This window comes from Misgurnus anguillicaudatus, chromosome 19 (genome assembly GCF_027580225.2).
Source record: "Misgurnus anguillicaudatus chromosome 19, ASM2758022v2, whole genome shotgun sequence".
Taxonomy (NCBI): domain Eukaryota; kingdom Metazoa; phylum Chordata; class Actinopteri; order Cypriniformes; family Cobitidae; genus Misgurnus; species Misgurnus anguillicaudatus.
Window position 1 is genome coordinate 25,962,673 of NC_073355.2, and position 21,562 is coordinate 25,984,234.

At 37.6% G+C, this 21,562-nt stretch overlaps 3 protein-coding genes across 5 annotated transcripts; all 3 read right to left on the reverse strand.

Annotated features, from left to right (window-relative positions):
• Window positions 1-1,245: 1,245 nt before the first annotated feature.
• LOC129436066 (ferritin, middle subunit) lies at window positions 1,246-21,207 on the reverse strand. 3 transcript variants are annotated; one of them, XM_073857274.1, is made up of 4 exons: window positions 20,964-21,207; window positions 20,688-20,834; window positions 20,471-20,596; window positions 1,246-1,615 (listed from the first exon to the last, which is right to left on the reverse strand). In XM_073857274.1, exons 1-4 carry the CDS (start codon window positions 21,063-21,065, stop codon window positions 1,460-1,462), a joined length of 531 nt encoding a protein of 176 aa, XP_073713375.1. In that variant the 5' UTR covers window positions 21,066-21,207; the 3' UTR covers window positions 1,246-1,459. The 3 variants fall into 3 exon arrangements, with proteins under 3 accessions (XP_073713375.1, XP_073713374.1, XP_055049913.2); XM_073857273.1 differs by lacking the exons at window positions 20,471-20,596; window positions 20,688-20,834; window positions 20,964-21,207 and adding exons at window positions 1,820-1,948; window positions 2,343-2,489; window positions 2,935-3,181 and having other exon boundaries at window positions 1,246-1,612; XM_055193938.2 differs by lacking the exon at window positions 1,246-1,615 and adding an exon at window positions 19,948-20,286 and having other exon boundaries at window positions 20,964-21,206.
• LOC141351074 (ferritin, middle subunit-like) lies at window positions 8,733-10,351 on the reverse strand. Its single transcript, XM_073857271.1, has 4 exons — window positions 10,058-10,351; window positions 9,745-9,891; window positions 9,527-9,652; window positions 8,733-9,289 (listed from the first exon to the last, which is right to left on the reverse strand). The coding sequence occupies exons 1-4, from the start codon at window positions 10,157-10,159 to the stop codon at window positions 9,122-9,124; spliced, it is 543 nt and encodes a 180-aa protein (XP_073713372.1). The 5' UTR covers window positions 10,160-10,351; the 3' UTR covers window positions 8,733-9,121.
• On the reverse strand, window positions 13,051-14,347 carry LOC129436069 (ferritin, middle subunit-like). The gene is made up of 4 exons (XM_073857272.1): window positions 14,116-14,347; window positions 13,803-13,949; window positions 13,562-13,687; window positions 13,051-13,406 (listed from the first exon to the last, which is right to left on the reverse strand). The coding sequence occupies exons 1-4, from the start codon at window positions 14,215-14,217 to the stop codon at window positions 13,251-13,253; spliced, it is 531 nt and encodes a 176-aa protein (XP_073713373.1). The 5' UTR covers window positions 14,218-14,347; the 3' UTR covers window positions 13,051-13,250.
• Window positions 21,208-21,562: the final 355 nt, after the last annotated feature.

The following is a 21,562-nucleotide window of genomic DNA, read 5'->3' on the forward strand; positions in this document are numbered from 1 at the left end:
CCAGTGCAAACCATTTTAACTTACGACTTTATATTTTTATATATTACACTAAACTTTCAACTAAAAAAATTTAAAACAGTAAATTGAAATGACTTGTAAAGCTAATATGATATACTTAGGTGCATAGATCGTCTTAGTGACTAAAATGTCATTTTCTTTATAGAGAATCTTGTAGATGATGATGTTGCATTCATTTGTAGAAAGTTAAATTTATGTCCCGAGAGGATTTTGAGACCCCGGGTGTTTTTTGTCATATCCACTTACATTTATGTGAGCGCAATTATTATTTTTTGCAGTCATTTTAGAGATATAAATATCATTATATGACTAATATCAGTCTTTGTGGTGCTCTTACATTTATACAGTTGCCTTGACATTTCTTACGTATCCACTCGTCATTACCGCTGGTCTAGTGGATAGTGCTTTGTGATAGTTGGGCCAGACGTACCATCGGCGATCGGAGTTCGAATCCCGGCTGGGGGAATTTTTGTTTTATTCATGACAAACATTTGTAAAGTTCGTAGCCTTATATGACAAAGTATTATGCTTAATTTTATTTTAGCTGAACTGCTGTCATCTTTTTGTTTATGGGATTGCATGTGCATGTAAATGAATATAATAATGTACAGTCCTCAGTTTATTTACTTCTGATATTTTAACTGTGATGAAAAATTAAATGTACGCATTTACTAGAGTAGCAATTTAAAAAAACAACTCTTTTCTTTAAAATATATGCTCGTAGTTGCTGTACACTTGCAGTAACACTTTCAGTTTTAGTAGTAAAAATGATTAAGACCTCTTTGTCACGTGCTGTTGCCATGGTAAATCGTAATATCTGAGCTCCATTGATGATGGCTTTTCATTGTGGCTGTGCACGCGCTTAACTCAGAGTCAACCTACTCAGAGTCGATTGAACTAACTCAGATCAGCTTTTCTGTAACCGAAAACTCAGAGTTTACTATCTCAGAGTAAGTCAACTCAGAGTTCAAGTTTAAACTCAGAGTTGGTTGAACCTCCTTATTGAAACGGCCCCTGATTTCACTCATGAGGTTCCTAATTAACACACTAACGAGCTGAAAAACTGAATCAGGTGGTTTTATATATGGAGACATCTAAAATGTTCTGGGAGGGGAGGCCGAGGACTGGAATTGAGAACCGCTGTAATAAACAATTGCTAAAATAAAAAAGCATTTTGTTTAATGACTGGTAAACTGCATATGTTTTCAAATAAGACAGACAAGTCAATCCAGCCCAAAATATTTATTCATCAAATTCACCACTTACATGATATCATCCACTTTTAATATCAGAAGTTGATTATTTAAAGACTTTAAGGCTTGACAGAACTTGTGCTTTACTTGATGTTAACATTTCATCATCTCAAACTTTTGAGCTGTACTAGGAACATTGCAGGATAATGTGAGTATTGATTCACAGCAAGATGATCTGAATTCTGCATTTAGCTCTTTTCTTCCAGGGTCTCCTTGTCAAACAGGTACTCCGCCAGCCTGTTGTTGCCAGCATCCATCTTGGAAAGATTGGTGATGTGGTCACCAAGCTTCTTGATGGTCTCAACATGCTCATCCAAGTAATGAGTCTCCAGGAAGTCGCACAGCTGTAGGACAAAACAAAAAATTAGAAAACTGCTTTAAGGAGCAATGAAGTATATCAGTAGGCTATATGAAAAATGGAGTATATAATGGATTGAAACAAATCAGTCACTTTGCCTTCAATTTCTTAACCTCAAAGAAAGCATCATATACAGCAAGCAATGCTTGACATGTTTGAATGAAAAGTGAAAATCAGAATGTTGAAAACTCAGATGAGGATCTTTCTTCTCAGTAGCAACTTTATGGAGATCCAGCAGAGCCTGGTTGACGTTCTTCTCCAGCTGCAGAGCACACTGCATAGCAATAAGCCCATTGCCCCATGCATCACGCTCAGGCTTCTGTAGAGGGAGACAAACACAGCACTCAGCATGATTCACAAGTTCACACTTACACACAATATGAGGAGTTAAGGTTTAATTTGGCGTGCTGTCCGGAGGGAGGGCTCCAAGCTCGGATTTCGGCTCGAACCCAGAGGACTTTCCCCCGTCTGTGTAAGTGGTTTTAGGACTAGAAGTGTGGAGAAGAGGTGGTGGGGGGACGCTGCAAACCGTTAAAAGATCGAGGCAAGACTGCTGATTCTATATGTACCCTCATGGTTGATTGCTAAGTGCTTCCACCTGTGTTTAATTATCTGAAAGTCTTCCTCCCCAACCTTGTTAATAAAACCTCATTTAATTTCACAGACCTTTACAAAAGGTCCCCTTTATATAGTTAAAATAATGTAAAATGCACCTTTATGTCCTGAAGGACAATGCGTCCACCCCTTTTGTTCTGGTATGACATTAGTTTCTCAGCATGCTCGCGCTCCTCTTCACTGTTCTCCTTGAAGAACTTAGCAAAACCAGAAAGGGCGACATCATCCCGTTTGAAGTAATGAGCCTGTTGAGGGGAAAATAAAAAATTGTATTGTTAGTACATAACATACATAAATTATCTAAAATGACCTGAATGACATAAAAAAAGTTAACAGATTTATTCTAACTGGAAAAAGTTAAAAGCATACTCTTCTTTACTGCCTTTTTACCCATTACTGTGTCTGCATGCATTCCTTAAGCAACTTCATTAAATTTCACTTATCAAAATATATCATTCAGCCTTCATTCAAATCTCTTGTTTCTTTCGTGAAACACATAAGGAGATGTTATGCCTCAGTTACTATTTCTTTAATGCAACAATCATCAAATAATTATCACACATGCTGAAAATAAGTGTACAAAAATTGGATGAAAAGCTGACCTTTGTTACCAGGACAACACACTTAACAAGGAAAAAGCGACAATTTAAAAGATACTTAGCAAAGTAAAAGCGAGTTAGAAATACTTGCCATAGAGGTGTAAGTGTAGGAAGCGTGAAGCTCCAAGTTCATCATTTTGTTAATCAAGTCCTCGCAGTCGCGGTCGTAGTTCTGGCGAATCTGAGACGTCTGCATTTCGGCGGTTTTTATCGTCCACACCTTTGTATGAAACAAATAACTGAAATTTGCCTAAAAGCAACTTAGACGAGATCGAAGTTCCGTTCAATCACTGTTGAAGCAAGAACCCCTGCAGAGCTGTGAAACGACAGGTACGCGCTTGTCTCGCTTATATACGCTCACAACATGACGCGTGACTGGAACAGAAACCAGCCAATCACGAAGAAGTGCTGAATAATGACGTTACTGACATCAAAGACAAGATCAAGTTCATGGATGAGTCTTTTATCTTTTTCATTATTAATGGAAAACCCAATCTAGCAGGAAATTAAATTCTCCTTTGTCACTTTTTAAAGATACACGTAGCAAACATTTACGTAATTTTATTAAATAAATACAATGTGTCTAAACCGTTTTACTTGAAAGCTTACATCATCTCTCCTGTCATGATTCCCACTGGATTAAAGCTTTGGGATTAAATCCTTAATGGTTCATTTGGCCTGAAATTTACTGTTCTGCACATTTAAGCAGGTTATTGATTCTTTGAAGACCTACATGTATTATGTATGTCACCGATGCTTGTTTGAAACCTTAAGAGGGGTAGGGCTGTGCTGCAGCTAAGCAAGACCCCCAAGGGGAGCTTTTAGTTAACATCAATACAAGATATTACAACATTAGAGCACTACCAGTAAATATTTAATATCTCAGACTTTACATGGACAATAGGTTACTAATAGAAGCCTTTGTATCATGGGACTTTCTTCAACAACATGTTATTCAACTACATGTAGGTAGTCAGTTTGTTTTTCCACTGAGCAAGTGTCTTTGGATCTAGATGTAGTCAGGTGACAATGACTGAGCATTTTATTCAATTCATTGTAACGTAACCGCATGTGTCAGTTGCATGGGCTGTCCTATTGTGCTGTGTCTCTGTTACACAGCATTCTGTTATTTATTGTCGATTCTGCTAAATTGGAGTGGCCTTCTTTGTAATTTGAGCATCTCACATCATATAAGTCTGGAATATAAATGGTATTCCTTAGTCATAATCATACATCACACTAGGTAAATTAAGTTGTCAGTATTTTTACAATATGTCTACGAAATGCTGTCTAATCTTTAGAAAATGAAATGCTAAATGATAAATAATTATTTGATCAATTAATTTATTTCGTGTTAATTTTATATTTAATTTATCTTCAGATATTTGATTTGTATTTTTTGCCAATATCTTTGAGTTTCTTATATATTAAGCAATAATTCATCCGTCAATTAATCAATAGTAATTGGCTAAATAAAGGACACATCTTTATCATTTTGACTTGAGGCTTTTTAAATAAGCAATAATTCATCAAATAAACAAACAAATAAAAAATAATAGTTGCCAAAAATGAAGGACATTGCATCTCCAAATAACTCTCTCATGATTTCAGCTTGTCATTCCTCTTTATGTTGGATAGTAAATAATGCACATCAGTGAGTGCACATCAGTAAATGCGAATAAATGAGTGAACAAATGTTGTTCACTCAGAATTTATACACCACAAGTCCACTACAAAGTGCCAGACACCTGGAGAATGAAAGCAATTTCAGACAAATATTTTGTTTGTCCTAAAGTGGAAAATAGATAATAAGAGATAATAATACTTAATATAAGTTTCTGAACAAAAAGAATAAGATTATTTTGTAGTTTTTAATCTATTTAATTTCAGTCTTATAGATTTAACAGAGAAGTATTAAAATACAAAATCGTATACCCTGTTTTCATAATGAAGGATCATTCAGCTAATCAACTAAATACTTCAGTTAGCAAAAAATGCATATCTTTAATAAATGCCTACAGTTTAAATTAATATTGAAAGCTTGTTTTATTTTTATTTATTTTACCAGGATAGTTCCATTGAGATACAAAAGCTCTTCTTCTACGAAAATAGCAGAACAAAAAGTTAAAAAACACATAAACAAATTCAAACAATCAGTGCATACAAAATTTATTTTAAAACATTCACATTTCCATTTGCAAATTAGTCCATAAAATATTTTTTAAAGATGTTTAAAGATCTAAAGATGAGTTGTTATAGCTTATAAAATAAGTCAAATTCCTTGACTTTTAAATCTGAGTTTACAGTGTACAGAGTAAAAAGTCCTTGTTGCACTTAAATGTTTAAGTGTAAACAACTTAAATTGAATTCATTTGAACTTTCTTGACTAGTGAGGGGGTGCTATACATTTAAAAAATGCAGTTGAAATAACAAAAGCTAATTTAACTTTATTTTTATAATTTACAGCAATTCCTAAGTTGATTAAACTTAAAAATTGCAAAAAAAATACTTAAAGTGTAGCAACACCGTACACTCTAAAAAAACAAACGGTGCTATATAGCACCAAAACTGTTGCTTTGGATCGTAATCATAGAAGAACCGTTTTTAGTGCCATATAGCACCGGTGAAGCACCAGTGAAGCACCTGTGTAGAACCATATAGGGGCCATATAGCACCACTATAGCACCACATATGGTTCTACACAGGTGCTTCACTGGTGCTTCACCGGTGCTTCACCGGTGCTATTATGGCACTAAAAACGGTTCTTCTATGATTACGATCCAGAGCGACAGTTTTGGTTCTATATAGCACCGTTTGTTTTTTTAGAGTGTAGCAGAAAATAATAAAATGTATTAAATCCCACTAAATCATGCAAGGAGCAGTAATGAATGCGTGGAGAAGCACCCATCTCAGTTTTCCAATATTCCATGCAATGTTAGTATTATTAGGCAAGAAGATCAGCAACATTTGTTATATTTCAGGGAACAGAACTATTTATTTTACTCTATAACCAGCACCTTTAAACGGACAACGTGTAGTTTTTTAAGTATTTTATTAGTCAAAATAAATGTCTTTATTCATAATGTTCTTATTGGTGTCAAATGACCTCTGCCAGTGATGAGACTTTTTTGTAAGCTTAGAATTTCTTCTCTTTATTTACATTAAATGGGTAAGTCCAAGGATGCTTCCTTGGGACAAAAAGCACTAGCCAACCGCAACGTGTTTCCACAATGGCCCTGTCCCAAATGGCACACTTCAAACTTTTGGACCTTCTGAGTCCACACTTTGATGACATCATGTAGTGCAGAGCTTAGGGACCCTTGACGCGAGTCCAAGAGGGTGCACTGTAGTCGTATTTTGGGACAGACTCGAGCATCACGCCGAAAATAGAAAAAATATTGCCCATCGCTGGGTTGGTACAGTATTCATCAGAGCTCGCACCTACGTCAAAAGTGCGTCCTTTTTCAAAAGAGGAAGTCATTTGTTGTTGTTGTTGCTATTTTCGGGATTCTGATTGGCTTACGTGGGCTTGAGCTTCCCGTTACACCGCCACCAAGAGGCATGCTCTTGACGGCGTGTAAATGAACAGTTCTAAAAACTGACATGTGTGCGGAGAGGTTCAAATGTGTGTTTATGAAAATAGCACCCACGTTTACCAACGTATAGCCTCAATATTATCCAGGGCCACATCAGCATTAAAGGAATATTCCATTTTCTTAATAGAAAAATCCAGATAATCCTGATCCGGTCGTGATGCGCCAGCTGACCCCACTCAATACGTCATGACGTCAAGAGGTCACAGAGGACGAACGCGAAACTCCGCCCCAGTGTTTACAAGTGTCTTGAAAGAGGACCGTTCGTTGTTGTATGTGGAATGATACTAATTAATGTTTTTGTGGCAGTTTATTGTTTAAAATGGTCCGCAATTGTGCGTTTTATATTTGTAACACGTGACCTCCCTACGTCACTACGCATTTACGTTAGGTCGCGCTGGACCGGACCTAGACGAAAAGTTGTGGTTTAAAAGTAAAAAAAATTTTCTTGTCGAAAATGACAATCGTTTTGCTAGATAAGACCCTAATGCCTCGTTTGGGATTGTTTATAGTCCTTTGAAAGTCCGTTGAAAAAAAACGTTGAGTGTTGAGTTTAGTGTTAGTTGTTGGTGTCTATTAAAGTCCATTAAAATGAGAAAAATCCTGCAATGCTTTCCTCAAAAAACATAATTTCTTCTCGACTGAACAAAGATATCAACATTTTGGATGACATGGTGGTGAGTAAATTATCTGGATTTTTCTTTTAAGAAAATGGAATATTCCTTTAAGGTTGCTCTCAAAGAGCTGGTTGTATATGTAAGACTATACACTGGTAACCCAGAAATTGTCTTTACTTAAAGCAACACTAAAGAGTTTTTGCTCTTTGCTCCCCCTACAGGTTAGAAGTGTAATTGTCCATTACCACTGTCGTAAATACTGCACCTGAACTACACCTTCTGTGTTATTATTCATTGTGCCACCCCCCATGGTCCTGCGACGTTAGATCAGAAATGTCTTGTCTGCAAGTGTTCATTTATCACATAATAGAGTAACGTGAGTAACCAACTCATTTAAATTTCACTAATTGTAACTGTGTTACTTGATTTTAAAAAGAATACTTTGTTACATGTTTATTACCTCTAAAATATTGGAATTAACAGAATTAATTGTAACGCGTTACTCCCATTACTGTTTTTAACACATCTTGTTTTGTCCCTTTCATTTATTTTAACATGAAATAACGCCTTAAATGGCATGACACACATGGCATGTGTGTGTTTCTGTGGAATTTCACGTGTATTCAATGATTGACTTAAAGTCAGTTATAAATTTTGTGTTAAGTTTTGTGTTCTTTAGAATTAAATTCTAATTTCAGTTAAATTATCATGTTTACTTAAATATACAAGTACACTTGAAATTGACACTAAGTTAAAAAAACTTTATTGTTTAAGTACAGTAAATAATTGTAAAGTTTGGTGAACTAAACAATTTAAGTCAAATCTACATAAGCACCAAAAGTAAACTTAAATATGCACGTTTTGGGAGACCCCATTACTCAATTAAATTGAGGGAATGAGTTTACTCAAATCATTTGAGTTGAATCAACTTATTAGGGTTTTCAGTGTATGAATGTATCAACTCTTTTATTGCTGTACATTTCATAATTTTCTTTGCCTTTGATTACTATTGGTTTTGTTAATAACTCAATTAGTACCCAGCTTTGAAAGATCCCTATAGGCAAATAATGACAACGTGTATTTAGATGTACAACTAGATTATTTTTAAAATAGTGCTAACAAAAACTAAAAACAGATAGGCTACTAATAAAAAGTTTTACAACCTCCACCATATTATATACTGTATCTGCATTTATTAGTCAAAGATACTGGGCCACATAATTAACATAATTTGTAATCTCTTGCAGGCCAGATAAAATGAGGGGGCGGGCCTTGAGTTTGACACCCTGAATACTATTTGTTTAAATGCAACATATAATTTTACCACCAGATGGGGAAAATCCTACTTACGGTCCATTTAAACCACTTGGTGCTCATAGCTGTTTGCAAATGTGAAGTGCTTTTTAGTGGTCTCAGCTCTTGCTCCCAGACAAATATTTTTCAGCATTCCTATAATTCTGGTTGCATAAGATAATTATCTTTGTGCATAACATTTTGTTTCTTTCAATTCCCCTGTACTAATTTTTTGAGGAAGGGACTTTATATTTTAATCATAATTGTGTCTAATTGTTTTGCAGGTTTGCCGTTTAACTCATCATTGCTGATCTAAGTTTATCATCTCCACACATGGAAGAAAACATTTACACAATACCATAAAAAAAATTAAAGAGGCAAGTCAGTCCAGCTCAAATGTTTATTCATCAGATACACTACATTAAAACCACTTAAATTTAACAAGAAAACAACAATGACAGTGATATTATTTGTGACATGGATTTTATCTTTCTCAGTTTGTCACACAACTTTTAGAACACTGTTATATTGTTGATTTTGTAAGAACATAGTGATGTAAAGTACACTGTAAAAAAATTGCTGTAATTATGCAGCTGGTTGCAAGTAACTTACTGTGGAAGATAAATACTGGAAATGTTTCATGTTCATTTAACTTTGAACAAACTTGGCAGTAAATAACATAAATGTAAAATCTACAGTAAGTTGTTACTGCCAGTAATACTGTCATTTCTACATTTTTCTTTACAGTGTATATATGTTGGGCATCATTTAAAGCTTAGGGCTGTATTTGGCTCCCTCCATCCAGGGTGTGCTTGTCAAACAGGTACTCTGTCATCCTGTTGTTACCAGAATCCATCTTGGAAAGGTTGGTGATGTAGTCACCAAGCTTCTTCATAGCCTTAACATGCTCATTCAGGTAATGCGTCTCCAGAAAGTCACACAGCTGTAGGACAAGAAATCCAAAGAAAACATTAATGTTTAGTACATAATTCAATTAGTAGAATGGATGAAAGTGCTTTAAAGAGACATATAAATATAAACTAATTAGACCCAAATCTTAAAGCAACAAATAAGTGCTAACCACTGAATGCCATACATGTGCAATAGACTTGCATTATACTTCCTTTGATTCTTCAGAGTTATGTCTATAGATGTCAGGAGGAAAATGTTTAGGACTTACATGAGGATCGCCCTTCTTAGAAGCAACTTTATGGAGATCGAGCACAGTCTGGTTGCCATTCTTCTCCAGCTGCAGAGCACACTGCATAGCAGTCAGTCCATTGTCCCACACATCACGATCAGGCTTCTGTAGAGGATTTCAAGAATTTCACAAGAGTCATCTTACAGTATAGTACAACATTCAAGGAAAAAAGCTTGGTTAAAACACTGTGTATGTACCCGAATGTCCTGTAGAACAATGCGTCCACCCCTCTTGTTCTGAAACTCCATGAATTTTTCGGCATGCTCGCGCTCCTCTTCACTGCTCTCCTCGAAGAACTTGGCAAAACCACAAAGGGCGACATCATCCCGTTTAAAGTAATGAGCCTGTTGGAAACAATTACTAAAGGTGAGAAAGATCTGGATAGGGATAATATAACACTGAGTCTGATAAAAAATAAGTGATTTGCAGGTGCATTGTTGAAAATTGTGATAATTAATCAAATAGAGACAACTTATTATCAAACATAAATTAAATGAATGTGAGGCTTACCATTGAGGTGTAAGTGTAGGAAGCATATAGCTCCGAATTCACCATCTTATTGATCAAAGCCTCACAGTCACGGTCGTAGTTCTGACGAATCTGAGAATCCATTTCTGCTGATTTTTTTTTATCGTTTTCTTATCAAAACCTTGGTAAAATAATAAATATGAAGTATGATGTAAATGTGATGGGTTCCGTTCAATCACTGTTGAAGCAAAAACCTCAGATCTTCCTGATGCTGTGAAAAAAACAGATGCCCACTTACATACGCACTTGTCTTAAATACTGTAGGCTCACAGCATGTTGTGTCTGAGAAAAAAGAGCTCAGCCAATCAAAAATGAGGAAGTTATATGACAAACCTCTTTATGAGGTTCAGACCAGGACAAGCTCGTGTTTAATGAATGCATTTTGTTTCTTTGTCAATAATACTGGAAAAAAACTGCAGTATCATGATTTGTCACTCTGACATTGCTTAAATTTTTACATATCTAGATTAAGCTAGATCTTAACATATACTACTTTTTGTGTTAGTAAACATTAGGGATGGGAAGATTCCCCTATTCGCTCGGTGTATCGGTATAAAAAGTTACAAATTAGCATTTGCGTCGATGCATCGTTTCTAACATATTCCATCGGTAAAAACATATTTATTTACGTATAATTATTAGTAAATGCGCTATACTTTTTATTTAGAAACTGACTAATATTTTAAAATTGCTTTCTAAACTGTTGCTACGTCCTGCTGGTTTTTCACAACACTACGGATACCGAGACGTGTCATGAAAGTCACATGAAACATAAAAAACACGAAATGAAGTTTAAATTATATAGACTCTAAATGAGTCAAGTGGAATGGATTTGAGGAAGCAGCAGCGGGAAGTTCAAGGCTGTAGCTAAAATACGAAACGGACTTTAAATTATTAGGGTATTTCTATCTAGTGAAATGGATTTGTTTGACGCCTCCCTGATAAGTAAAAAAAAACAAATGCGCTAAATTAGAGAAAAAGTACGTCTAATTTCCTTTCTTAAAGTTTTCCAATGTGTGAAAACTATTTGTACAATCTAAGAAAGTATGTGTTAATTTTTTACAAATTGTTTTGTGTTATACTAGTTATGATGATTTTGTGTTAAAATAAATAAAATAATAACACATTAAATGTGTTGTGGTTAACTAGATACAAAATGTGTTGTTTTAACACATTGAGTGTACCATATTAAATTGCATAGCATTTATTGCATCCGACAACACTGCATCGTAGAGGGGTGAATCGCATAGCATATGTAGCTGTTTCATATGTATCTTTAATGTATTGCATCGTAGGCTATGCATCGAGATGCATATCGCATATTGGACAGTTATGGAGATGCACATCCCTAATTTGTATCATCAAAAAGCATCAACAATGATGATTGATTCTTATTAGCTAACATTATCCAAGACAACAGTTAATATGCAGTGTTAGTTCAGGAAATTAATTGGACTGGTCTCGCGGTTATAGTCAAGCAAAATTTGATTAATTTATTCATCTCCATGGCACATAATTCAGATTTTTTTCCGTGCCTTGAGCAGGAATGTTTTTTCGTGACACTTACACAAGTTTTATAATTAGTTTTTTTGTGTGGTTTGCACAGCTTTCTTTTTCGTTTCATTTTATGTATTGTTTTCTCATAGTTTTTTCCCCCCTATTTTCTTACCATTGTCGCTTGGGGTTGAGGTTAGAATCACTTTGTGTTACATTTTTAGACATTTTCCTTTATCTCTCTAAGTGTTGTGGGTGATGGACAACACTTCTACTCATATTCCTGCCAATGAGAGATCTACAAGCAATGTTATGTATAACATATTAACCAAGTAATCATGTAATTAAATACATTTTCCGCAATTATTTCCTTTGAAAAGTAAAGTAAGGAATTAAACTCCTTTTTAATTCATTTATTTGCAGTTTCTTATTATGTACTTAGATGTGAAGCAACTGGAATGCATTAGAAATTCAATACTGAAAACTGAAAATAACTGAAAAAAAGCTTGTAACAGGGATGGCAGTGTTCCGGACAGAGGTTAGATTAAACCAAGACTAGGCCTTAGTTATACAGGATATTAAAGCAACACTAAAGAATTTTTTTACCTTAAAATAACGTTTCCAAAAAAGTTTCAGTCGTTCATCCACTTGAAATAGGGTGAACGGCACTTTCACATTCGCTTTGCAGCCCTCTATCGGCCAAAACTGCACTAAAGAAGTTTCCAACCGTCGGGTCGCGGTCCTGTAGTTCGAGTGAAAACTACAAAAACTTGCTTTACGACAGACCTACCATCCAATCAAAGCCAGCTTTGCAGCAGTAGGCTAAATTATTTACAACAGTGGTAATGGACAATTCCGCTTCCAACCTGTAGGGGGAGCTCTTTAGTGTGCTTTAAGGTAGTTTTTACAAACGTATGTGCATCATGAGACAAAATGACACTGATATATTTTAAGATAAATCAGTGGATGCTATTTTCATTTGGGACTGCTCAAACAAGCATTTTATCCTTTGACTACTTGTTTCCTGTCCGGGAAACTGCTCCGCAATGTTTAAATTAATCCTTATAGATTTAAAAGTGTAAAGACTAAATAACTGTTTAATTTCAGTTGTTCATGTGTTCAAGGTTGACATGAATTTAGAAATAACTTTGAAAATAGTAGTGAATAATGCAGTTACTTTAGACCGAATAATTAGTGAGTAATTTATATCTAGTGTTGACAATATCATTAATAACCAATAGTTAATCACTTTATTGAAGTAACCTAACCAACACTGACTATAAGACCTAAGATATTAGTGTACCAAGTATTGCTCTTTAAATGCCCGGTAGCATGACTCATAAAGGGTTATTAATCCATTTTAACTAATTACTGTACAATATTTTTTATTAACATCCCTAATGTGAGGGTGTATCAAAAATAATGTTTTCCAAAAAAAAGCTTTCAGGACTTGTGAGAAATAACAATGAGAAATGAGTCAATTCAGCTCAAAATGTTTATTCATCCAATTCACTGTAACAGTTTATAGTTAGCATAAATGCAAGGCTTGTTGATCACAAGATGACTACTTAAGAGCAAAATTACTTTATTTTATAGTGCTGCAGAAAGCTATGTGTGATAAACATTTTGTGATTGAGTATAGATGGGGCTTTGCAGCATGCAGATGAGAAGAGGGCTGTATTTAGCTCTGTCCATCCAGGGTGTGCTTGTCAAACAGGTACTCGGCCATCCTGTTGTTGCCAGCATCCATCTTAGAAAGGTTGGTGATGTAGTCACCAAGCTTCTTGATAGCCTCAACCTGCTCATTCAGATAATGAGTCTCCAGGAAGTCACACAGCTGTAAGACAAGAAAAATCATGTTTAAGAAATGTATAAAGAAATCACCCAATAACTGACCACTGGATGCGATGGGCGTGTTTAACGTATATTATTTGCTTTTTGCTTTTCAGAAATAGGTCTATAGATGTCAGAAGGAAAATGTTGAGGACTTACATGAGGATCGCCCTTCTGAGAAGCAACTTTATGTAGATCGAGCAGAGCCTGGTTAACGTTTTTCTCCAGCTGCAGAGCACACTGCATAGCAGTCAGTCCATTGTCCCACACATCACGATCAGGCTTCTGTAGAGGGAGACAAACAGAGCATTTCAGGTCAGAGGTAATTTCACCAGAGTCATCTTACAGTATAGTACAACATTCAAGGACAAAAGCTTGTTAAGAAACACTGTGTATGTACCCGAATGTCCTGTAGAAGAATGCGTCCACCCCTCTTGTTCTGAAACTCCATGAATTTTTCGGCATGCTCGCGCTCCTCCTCGCTCTCCTTCTTGAAGAACTTGGCAAAACCACAAAGGGCGACATCATCCCGTTTGAAGTAATGAGCCTGTTGAAATTAAATTAAGGTGAGAAAGATCTGAATAGCAGTAATATTACCCTGACTTGGGTGAAGTGAAGCAGTTTGCAGGTGCATTGTTGAAACTTGTGAAGAATAATTGTACAAATAGAGACAACTTATCATCAAAAACAGATTAAATGAATGTGAGACTTACCATAGAGGTGTAAGTGTAGGAAGCATATAGCTCCAAATTCACCATCTTGTTGATCAAAGCCTCACAGTCACGGTCGTAGTTCTGACGAATTTGAGAATCCATTTCTGCTGATTTTTTTTCTTGTTTTCTTGGTAAAAATAAATAAATCTGTGATGGCTTGTATCCGCTAGAAATCGAAGCTCCGTTCAATCACTGTTGAAGCAAGAACCTCAGATCTTTCTGATGCTGTGAAATGACAGGTGCGCACTCGTCTTATATACGCTCACAGTATGTTGTGTCAGTGGAAAAGAGCTCAGCCAATCAAAAAGAAGAGCTGAATGAGGAAGTGAGAAGACAGTCCTCTTTATGACGTTCAGATCACAGGACAAGCTCATGTTTCAAGGATGAGTTTGCGTTCTTTGTCAATAATACTGGACAAATAACCTGCAGTAACATCATGATTTGTCATTCATTATTTGGGGTAACTCTCTAAGTGCTTCAAACTTTACATACTGTAGATTAAGCTAGATCTTAACATATACTACTTTCTGTGTTAGTTTACATGTATCATAAAGCAGAACCCATCAACAATGATTCTCATTAGCTAACATTATCCAACACAACAGCTAATATATGTTTGTTCAGAAATAATTTGTTAACACTGCACAAATGTTAAGTGTATTCATTGTTTTGAATCATGTGTAATATCTGTTCTTAATTCATTCATACCGATCAACATTTGTGTCATAACCAAATATGGAGTTGTCAGAAAATATAAAATAGGGGTGGTTTTCCGGACCGGGATTGACATAAACCAGGACTAGGCCTTAGTTTAATTAGGAAATATAACTAGTTTTAACAAACATGCCTTACTAAAAACATTACCTGTGTGCATTATGAGGCAAAACAAAGGACACTGATGTATTTTAAGATATGTCAATGCAAGTTGTTTTCAGTTTGGACAGCTCTTTCATATATCTTAGTCTAGGACTAGTCTAATCCCTGTCCGAGAAACCACCCCTTATGTGGTATAGCAAAACATTCAGTGTTTGCAGATTATTATTCTATTTAAATGTATAATCATTAAGGTGAATGTGAGAAAGTATATTCATGCCATAATATAAACACTTAGTCTTAGTCAGCAACAATTGTAAATGCATTTCATGTCCTTGAGCTGTGTCACTGTGACTCAGCTGTTTTCATTGTAGTATACAGGTTTGTCCTATCATGTGTGCATGTGTAACTTGATCAGCTCAAATGATCCAGGTGCAACCTTTATTTGAATTTGTTTGACTTTTTATTAAACAGGAAATCTCATATGGAAGTAATTCTGCCAATTTTAAATTAATTTATCAATTTATAAAATGAAAATTAAAACCAGCAGTACCGTTATAGAAAACTTTAAGAAAAATATGTGCCATAACCATATGCTGGTTTATTTATTCTTAACACTATTACAGCATCAATGGCTATATTCATGGCAAGGATACACAAGTTGGGGGGGGGTCTAATTTTGGTATCTCCAATTCACCCAACCTGGGGTGTGTTTTTCCAGAGCCAACAATAATCACAAGTTTCCTTTCAGGTGGTCACTGTGGCTTCACAATGTATTGGGAACTTGCTTAGAGGGACCAATCTGCTTCAAAAAACTTGAATGAATGTTGGCATGCAATATTTGCAATATTTGTGTCTTTTTGAAGGCAGCCGTTCTCTCGTGTTCACGGGTGTTGTGCTTCATTAAGAAAATGTCATATTGCAGTTTCTGGATGTGGCAAGTTCATGGGTCCGGCGGATCGTCACGAGCGCTGCCTCTCGTGCTTTGGCATTCTGCACGCTGAGGCGGCATTTGATGAGGAGTCATGTTCCCACTACGGGAACAAACCCTCTGGGCCTCAGAGCATGGCCAGTAGAGATCCCAGAGGAAAGGGCTGGCCCGCCTAGTGCGGGACCACCGTTATCCTTCAGGGCTCCCAATGACGATCACATGTGTGTTGCTGCATTGGAGGGTGGGGTCATTCCTTCGGGCCCGGTAGCGCAGCCCATAGCCAACTCAGAGATGACGGCTATGCTCCCTCGGGGGACCGCCCCCCATCCGTACTATCCCGCCTCGACAATTGTTTTCTGGGGGCTGTTTGTGTTGCACCGCAGCACCCGCCTCCAGTGCCATTCTTCCTTTAGGTGCATTTCTCTTCCCACAACCAATCTTATCAGCCTTTACCCCTCACCTTTCACAATGGCAGGGCTGCTAAGGGCTACACTGCTGTCCAGACAGCGGAGTGGCGAGTCATGATTCCAATTCCTCTTGGAAGGACAAGCCAGCCCTTCCCACGCAAGCCTGTAAGCAGTCGTACACTAAAACAGTGTCTTTTCAGACCTCCATGCGGACACTGACATGGCGCTTCGTGTGACCAAGATCACTGCACACGCTGTTGGTCGTGCAATGTCCACACTAAGGTTCCAGGAACGCCATTTCTGGCTGTGCCTGGGGAACATGAGAGAGGTGGATAAAAAACCCCTCCTTAGTGCTCTGATTTCTCAGGCCGGCCTTTTTGGCGACGTGGTTAAGAGCTTTACCCAACAGCTCTCAGCAACCCAGAAGCAGACTGAGGCCATCTCACATATCCTGCCGCATCGGAAGCCAGCTGCCCCTTCCGAACCATGTACGCTGGCGTCTCAGCCTGCTTCTTGCCAAGGGTGTCCTGCTGTGGCCTCCTTCATTCCTTCACCTTGTACTCTATCCAGGCAGTGTTGAGAAATCGGTCGTAAGTAAGTCACCCTGCCTGCTCAGTCCCCTGCCCATGGAGGTAAACGAAAATGCAGGTGGCCTTAAGACGGGCAACTTGGAGATGGCTGGGAATGCTCTTCGGGAGATGGTGGGCGCAACACTCCCTCCCTTGGAGGAGGGCGGAGTAGAGATTCCTTTGCTTTTCACCCACATGTACACAAAAAGAGTAGTTTTCCCTTCCATCTCCAGAGGACATTGGGTGCTACGGGCTGCCAACAACTGACCCGTCATTTCTCTCCTCTCTCGCCAGCGGCCCTGTGTTGGTGTCCAAGGGGCCTACACTGCCATCCTCCTGACCCAGCTGCCCATCTGCAGAGTCAGTATGCGTTTTCTCCAGTGAGCCTGCTAGCGCAAATACTGTGCAAAGTCAGGGAGGATGAGGAGCACGTCCTGTTAGTGGTTCCGTATTGGCCCACCAGGACATGGTCTCCGGAACTCAGGCTCCTCGCAACAGCCCTCCCAGCGGATTCCCTTGAGGAAGAATATTCTTTCTCAGGGTGGTGGCACAATATGGCACTCACTTCCCGACCTATGGAATCATCACGTATAAACCCTGGATGGGATGAGAAGGTTCTAAGTGGTTTACCGCAAGGTTAACACCATTGCTTCAGCCCGAGCACCATCCACAACATACTTATGTGCTGAAATGGAACCTGTTTGTCAAGTGGTGTTCCACCCTTCAAGAGGACCCCCGGAGATGCCCGATCAGCGTTGTGTTTTTTTCCCTCAGCAGCAGTTGGAGAGGAGGCTGTCGCCCTCCACCATCAAAGTATACTTTGCCGCTATCTCCGCTCACCATGACCCAATAGATGGCAGGTCAGTCAACCAGCACGACCTGGTCCTTAGGTTCCTAAGGGGAGCAAGGAGATTAAATCCATCTAGTCCTCCCTCTATACCCGCATAGGACCTGTCCATGGTGCTGAAATGTCTCCAGGGCACTCCCTCCCTTTGCAGTCGGTGAGTATCAAAGTTCTCTCAATGAAAAAAGGAAAAAGTGTAGGGGACTTACGCACATTTTTGGTCGATGATTCGTGTCTACAGTTCAGGCCTGCTGACTCCAGCGTAACACTCCACAAAGAATACTCCACAAGAAGCATAGCGTACAGGGGGATCCCATATGTGTAATGTCTGTGGCAACAAAAATTAAACCCACGTTTTTCCCTCAGTAGAGTTACCTCTGCAGTCTCTGTACAGGTGTAGTCTCATTAGATATCCACCCCAGAGACATGGATATGCAAAACGCTCTGTGGTTATTCCATATCCTATTACCCCACCTGGTGAAACCTCAAAGGGAGTGGCTCCCGCAGCGTCCCCACCAACCACCCAGGTGGGTATGCTATCCAGTGTTACCTAAGGTTACTTTAGTGGGTTAAGGAACAAGTAATGACCGGCCTTTCTACATTAAATCCAGGTTCCACTTACTCTACATTCAGAGGCGGAATGTTTTTGCAGGGCACTGGAAGGGGCAGCACCCATTTGCAAGGGATTCCCAGTACATCAGTCACAATGTGATGTCGTAAGGGAACGTCTCAGTTACCTATGTAACCCTCGTTCCCTGAAGGAAGGGAACAGAGATGTCACTTGCTGTACCATTGCTAAGTTGGCTGATACTAAATGCTTGGCTTTCTCAGCGGAAATAGCCGATTATGCATTGCACATGCCTCTCATTTTATACTCGTGTAACATTCATTGGCTCTTTGTAAGTTTCTCGAAGTAAATTGGTCCCTCTAAGCGAGTTCCTAATACGTCGGTCACAATATGATGTCTCCATTCCCTTCCTTTATGGAACGAGGGTTACATATGAAACCGAGATGTTCTCTTGTTGCTAATGGATTTAAATGGGACTCGTGAATATAGTTTGCTAATCATTCTTTTAGGAAATGTTTTTTTTTCTGTGGAAGGAAACCGAAGTACCCGGATTAAACCCACGCTAACACAAGGAGAACATGCAAATTCCACACAGAAAGGGCACCTGAGCTAGCTGGGGCTCAAACTGAGGACCTTCTTGCTAAGCAACTGTACTCGCTGAGCCACTGTACAGGCCCTTCCTGTCAAATTGAAAAGTAAAATGCAATTAATGATTTAAAGTTTCAATTTCACTACAATCTCGAGGGAAGACTAAAATAAAATTTAAAGCTAAACGTGAAAAAGAAACTGCAAATACAATTTTTAAAGGTTTTTATTAATGCTCATGCAATAAAAGTAACACACATTTAATTAAAATGTAAAGTTCACTCTTCATTTTATGTTCTCTTATATTTTAAGGTGTTTTCATTTTTAAAGTCTACGTACACTGTACAAATGTTTTACCAAAGTGCTGCACATATATATTTTCCTTTATCACTCTATTTGTCTTGTGGTTGAGATCTGTTTGACGGATAATCATCTTCCTGCCGAAGAGAGATCCACAAGCAATACTTGGTAATGCATTAATTGATTACTGTAATTAAATTACTTTTCCTTTGGAACGTAAAGGAATTATATTTTTATGTAATGTTTTGTTGTTTCGAATTATGTTCTGGCTTTATATACAAATATATATATATATTATATACAAATAATGAAATACAAATTAAAAACTGCAAACTAAGTAATGAAAAGAACTGAAAAGTGCAATGTTGACAGCTTATTATAACAGGTAATGTTTAAGTTAATCCTAATAGATTTAAAACTGTAAAGATTGAATAACTTATTTCAGTTGTCCACGTGTTCAAGGTTGACATGGATTTTGAAATAACTTTAAAATTAGTAATAAATAATGCAAATACTTTTCAGACAGAGCCATTAGTAAGTAGGCCTAATTTAAATAAACTGAAAATGTAATTTAATGAATAGTTAATCACTTTATTGAAGTAACATAACCAACATTGTCTATAAGATATTAGTGTACCAAGTATTCATTTTTAAATGCCCGGTATCATGACTCATAAAGGGTCATTTATCCATTTTAACTTATTACTACACTATTCTTTTTAGCATCCATAATGTGAGGGTGTATGAAAAATAATGCTTTGCATTTTCCAAAAAAGCTTGCAGGGCTTGTGAGAAATAATAATGAGAAGTCAATTCAGCTCAAAATGTTTATTCATCAAATTCACTGTCATAGTTTACAGTTAGCATAAATGCAAGGCTTGATGATCACAAGATGACTACTTAAGAGCAAAATGACTTTATTTTATAGTGCTGCAGAAAGCTATGTAATAAACATTTTATTGAGTATAGATAGGTCTCAGTTGAGAAGATGGCTGTATTTAGCTCTGTCCATCCAGGGTGTGCTTGTCAAACAGGTACTCGGCCATCCTGTTGTTGCCAGCATCCATCTTGGAAAGGTTGGTAATGTGGTCACCAAGCTTCTTGATAGCCTCAACCTGCTCATTCAGGTAATGAGTCTCCAGGAAGTCACAAAGCTGTAGGACAAGACATCCAAAAAAACATTAATGTTAAAGACTTGTAACCAAGAAATCACAATAACTGCTGATCACAGAACACAAACAACCTCATGTGTTTAAAGACTGGCATTATGCCTTGTTTAATTATGTTCTTTTCAGAGATAGATCTATAGATGTCAAGAGGAAAATGTTGAGGACTCACATGAGGATCTTTCTTCTCAGTAGCAACTTTATGGAGATCAAGCAGAGCCTGGTTAACGTTTTTCTCCAGCTGCAGAGCACACTGCATAGCAGTCAATCCATTGTCCCACACATCACGATCAGGCTTCTGTAGAGGATTTCAAGAATATCACAAGAGTCATCTTACAGTATAGTACAACATTCAAGGAAAAAAGCTTGTTAAGAAACACTGCATGTACCCCAATGTCCTGTAGAAGAATGCGTCCACCCCTCTTGTTCTGAAACTCCAAGAGTTTATCAGCATGCTCGCGCTCCTCCTCACTGCTCTCCTTGAAGAACTTGGCAAAACCACAAAGGGCAACATCATCCCGTTTAAAGTAATGAGCCTGTTAATTACAAAAGGTAAGAAAGATCTGGATAGTAGTAATATTACACTGACTCTGGTAAAGCGAAATTTGGAGAATAATTATTCAAATAGTTACATTAAACAAAGATTAAATGAATGTGAGACTTACCATAGAGGTGTAAGTGTAGGAAGCATATAGCTCCAAATTCACCATCTTGTTGATCAAAGCCTCACAGTCACGGTCGTAGTTCTGACGAATTTGAGAATCCATTTCTGCTGATTTTTTTTCTTGTTTTCTTGGTAAAAAGAAATAAATCTGTAATGGCTTTTATCCACTACAACTCGAAGCTCCGTTCAATCACTGTTGAAGCAAGAACCTCAGATCTTCCTGATGCTGTGAAATGCTGCGCACTCCTCTTATATATGATGTTTTATTAACGTAGTTCAGGAGAAGCACGTCAAATAAACCACTTGAGTACTTCCAGCTGTCTATAATCAGTAATTAACAAATACTCTAATACCACCAGCGGTCCACAATCAGTTATCACCATATCTACCCAATCAGCACAAAGGCAAGCCATATGTAAGTCACAGTTTAACTCTGCAAAGTTTGAAGTATGTTTAATAGAGGAAACAGTGGAACATGTAATGATGGTATGTAATAAGGTATATGAAGAGAAAGGCAAAGTCTTAAGGAGGAAATGCAATCACTGGGAATCCAAGAGTTCACATTAACTGAAATATTAACTGACAGATCAAATGCAGGGA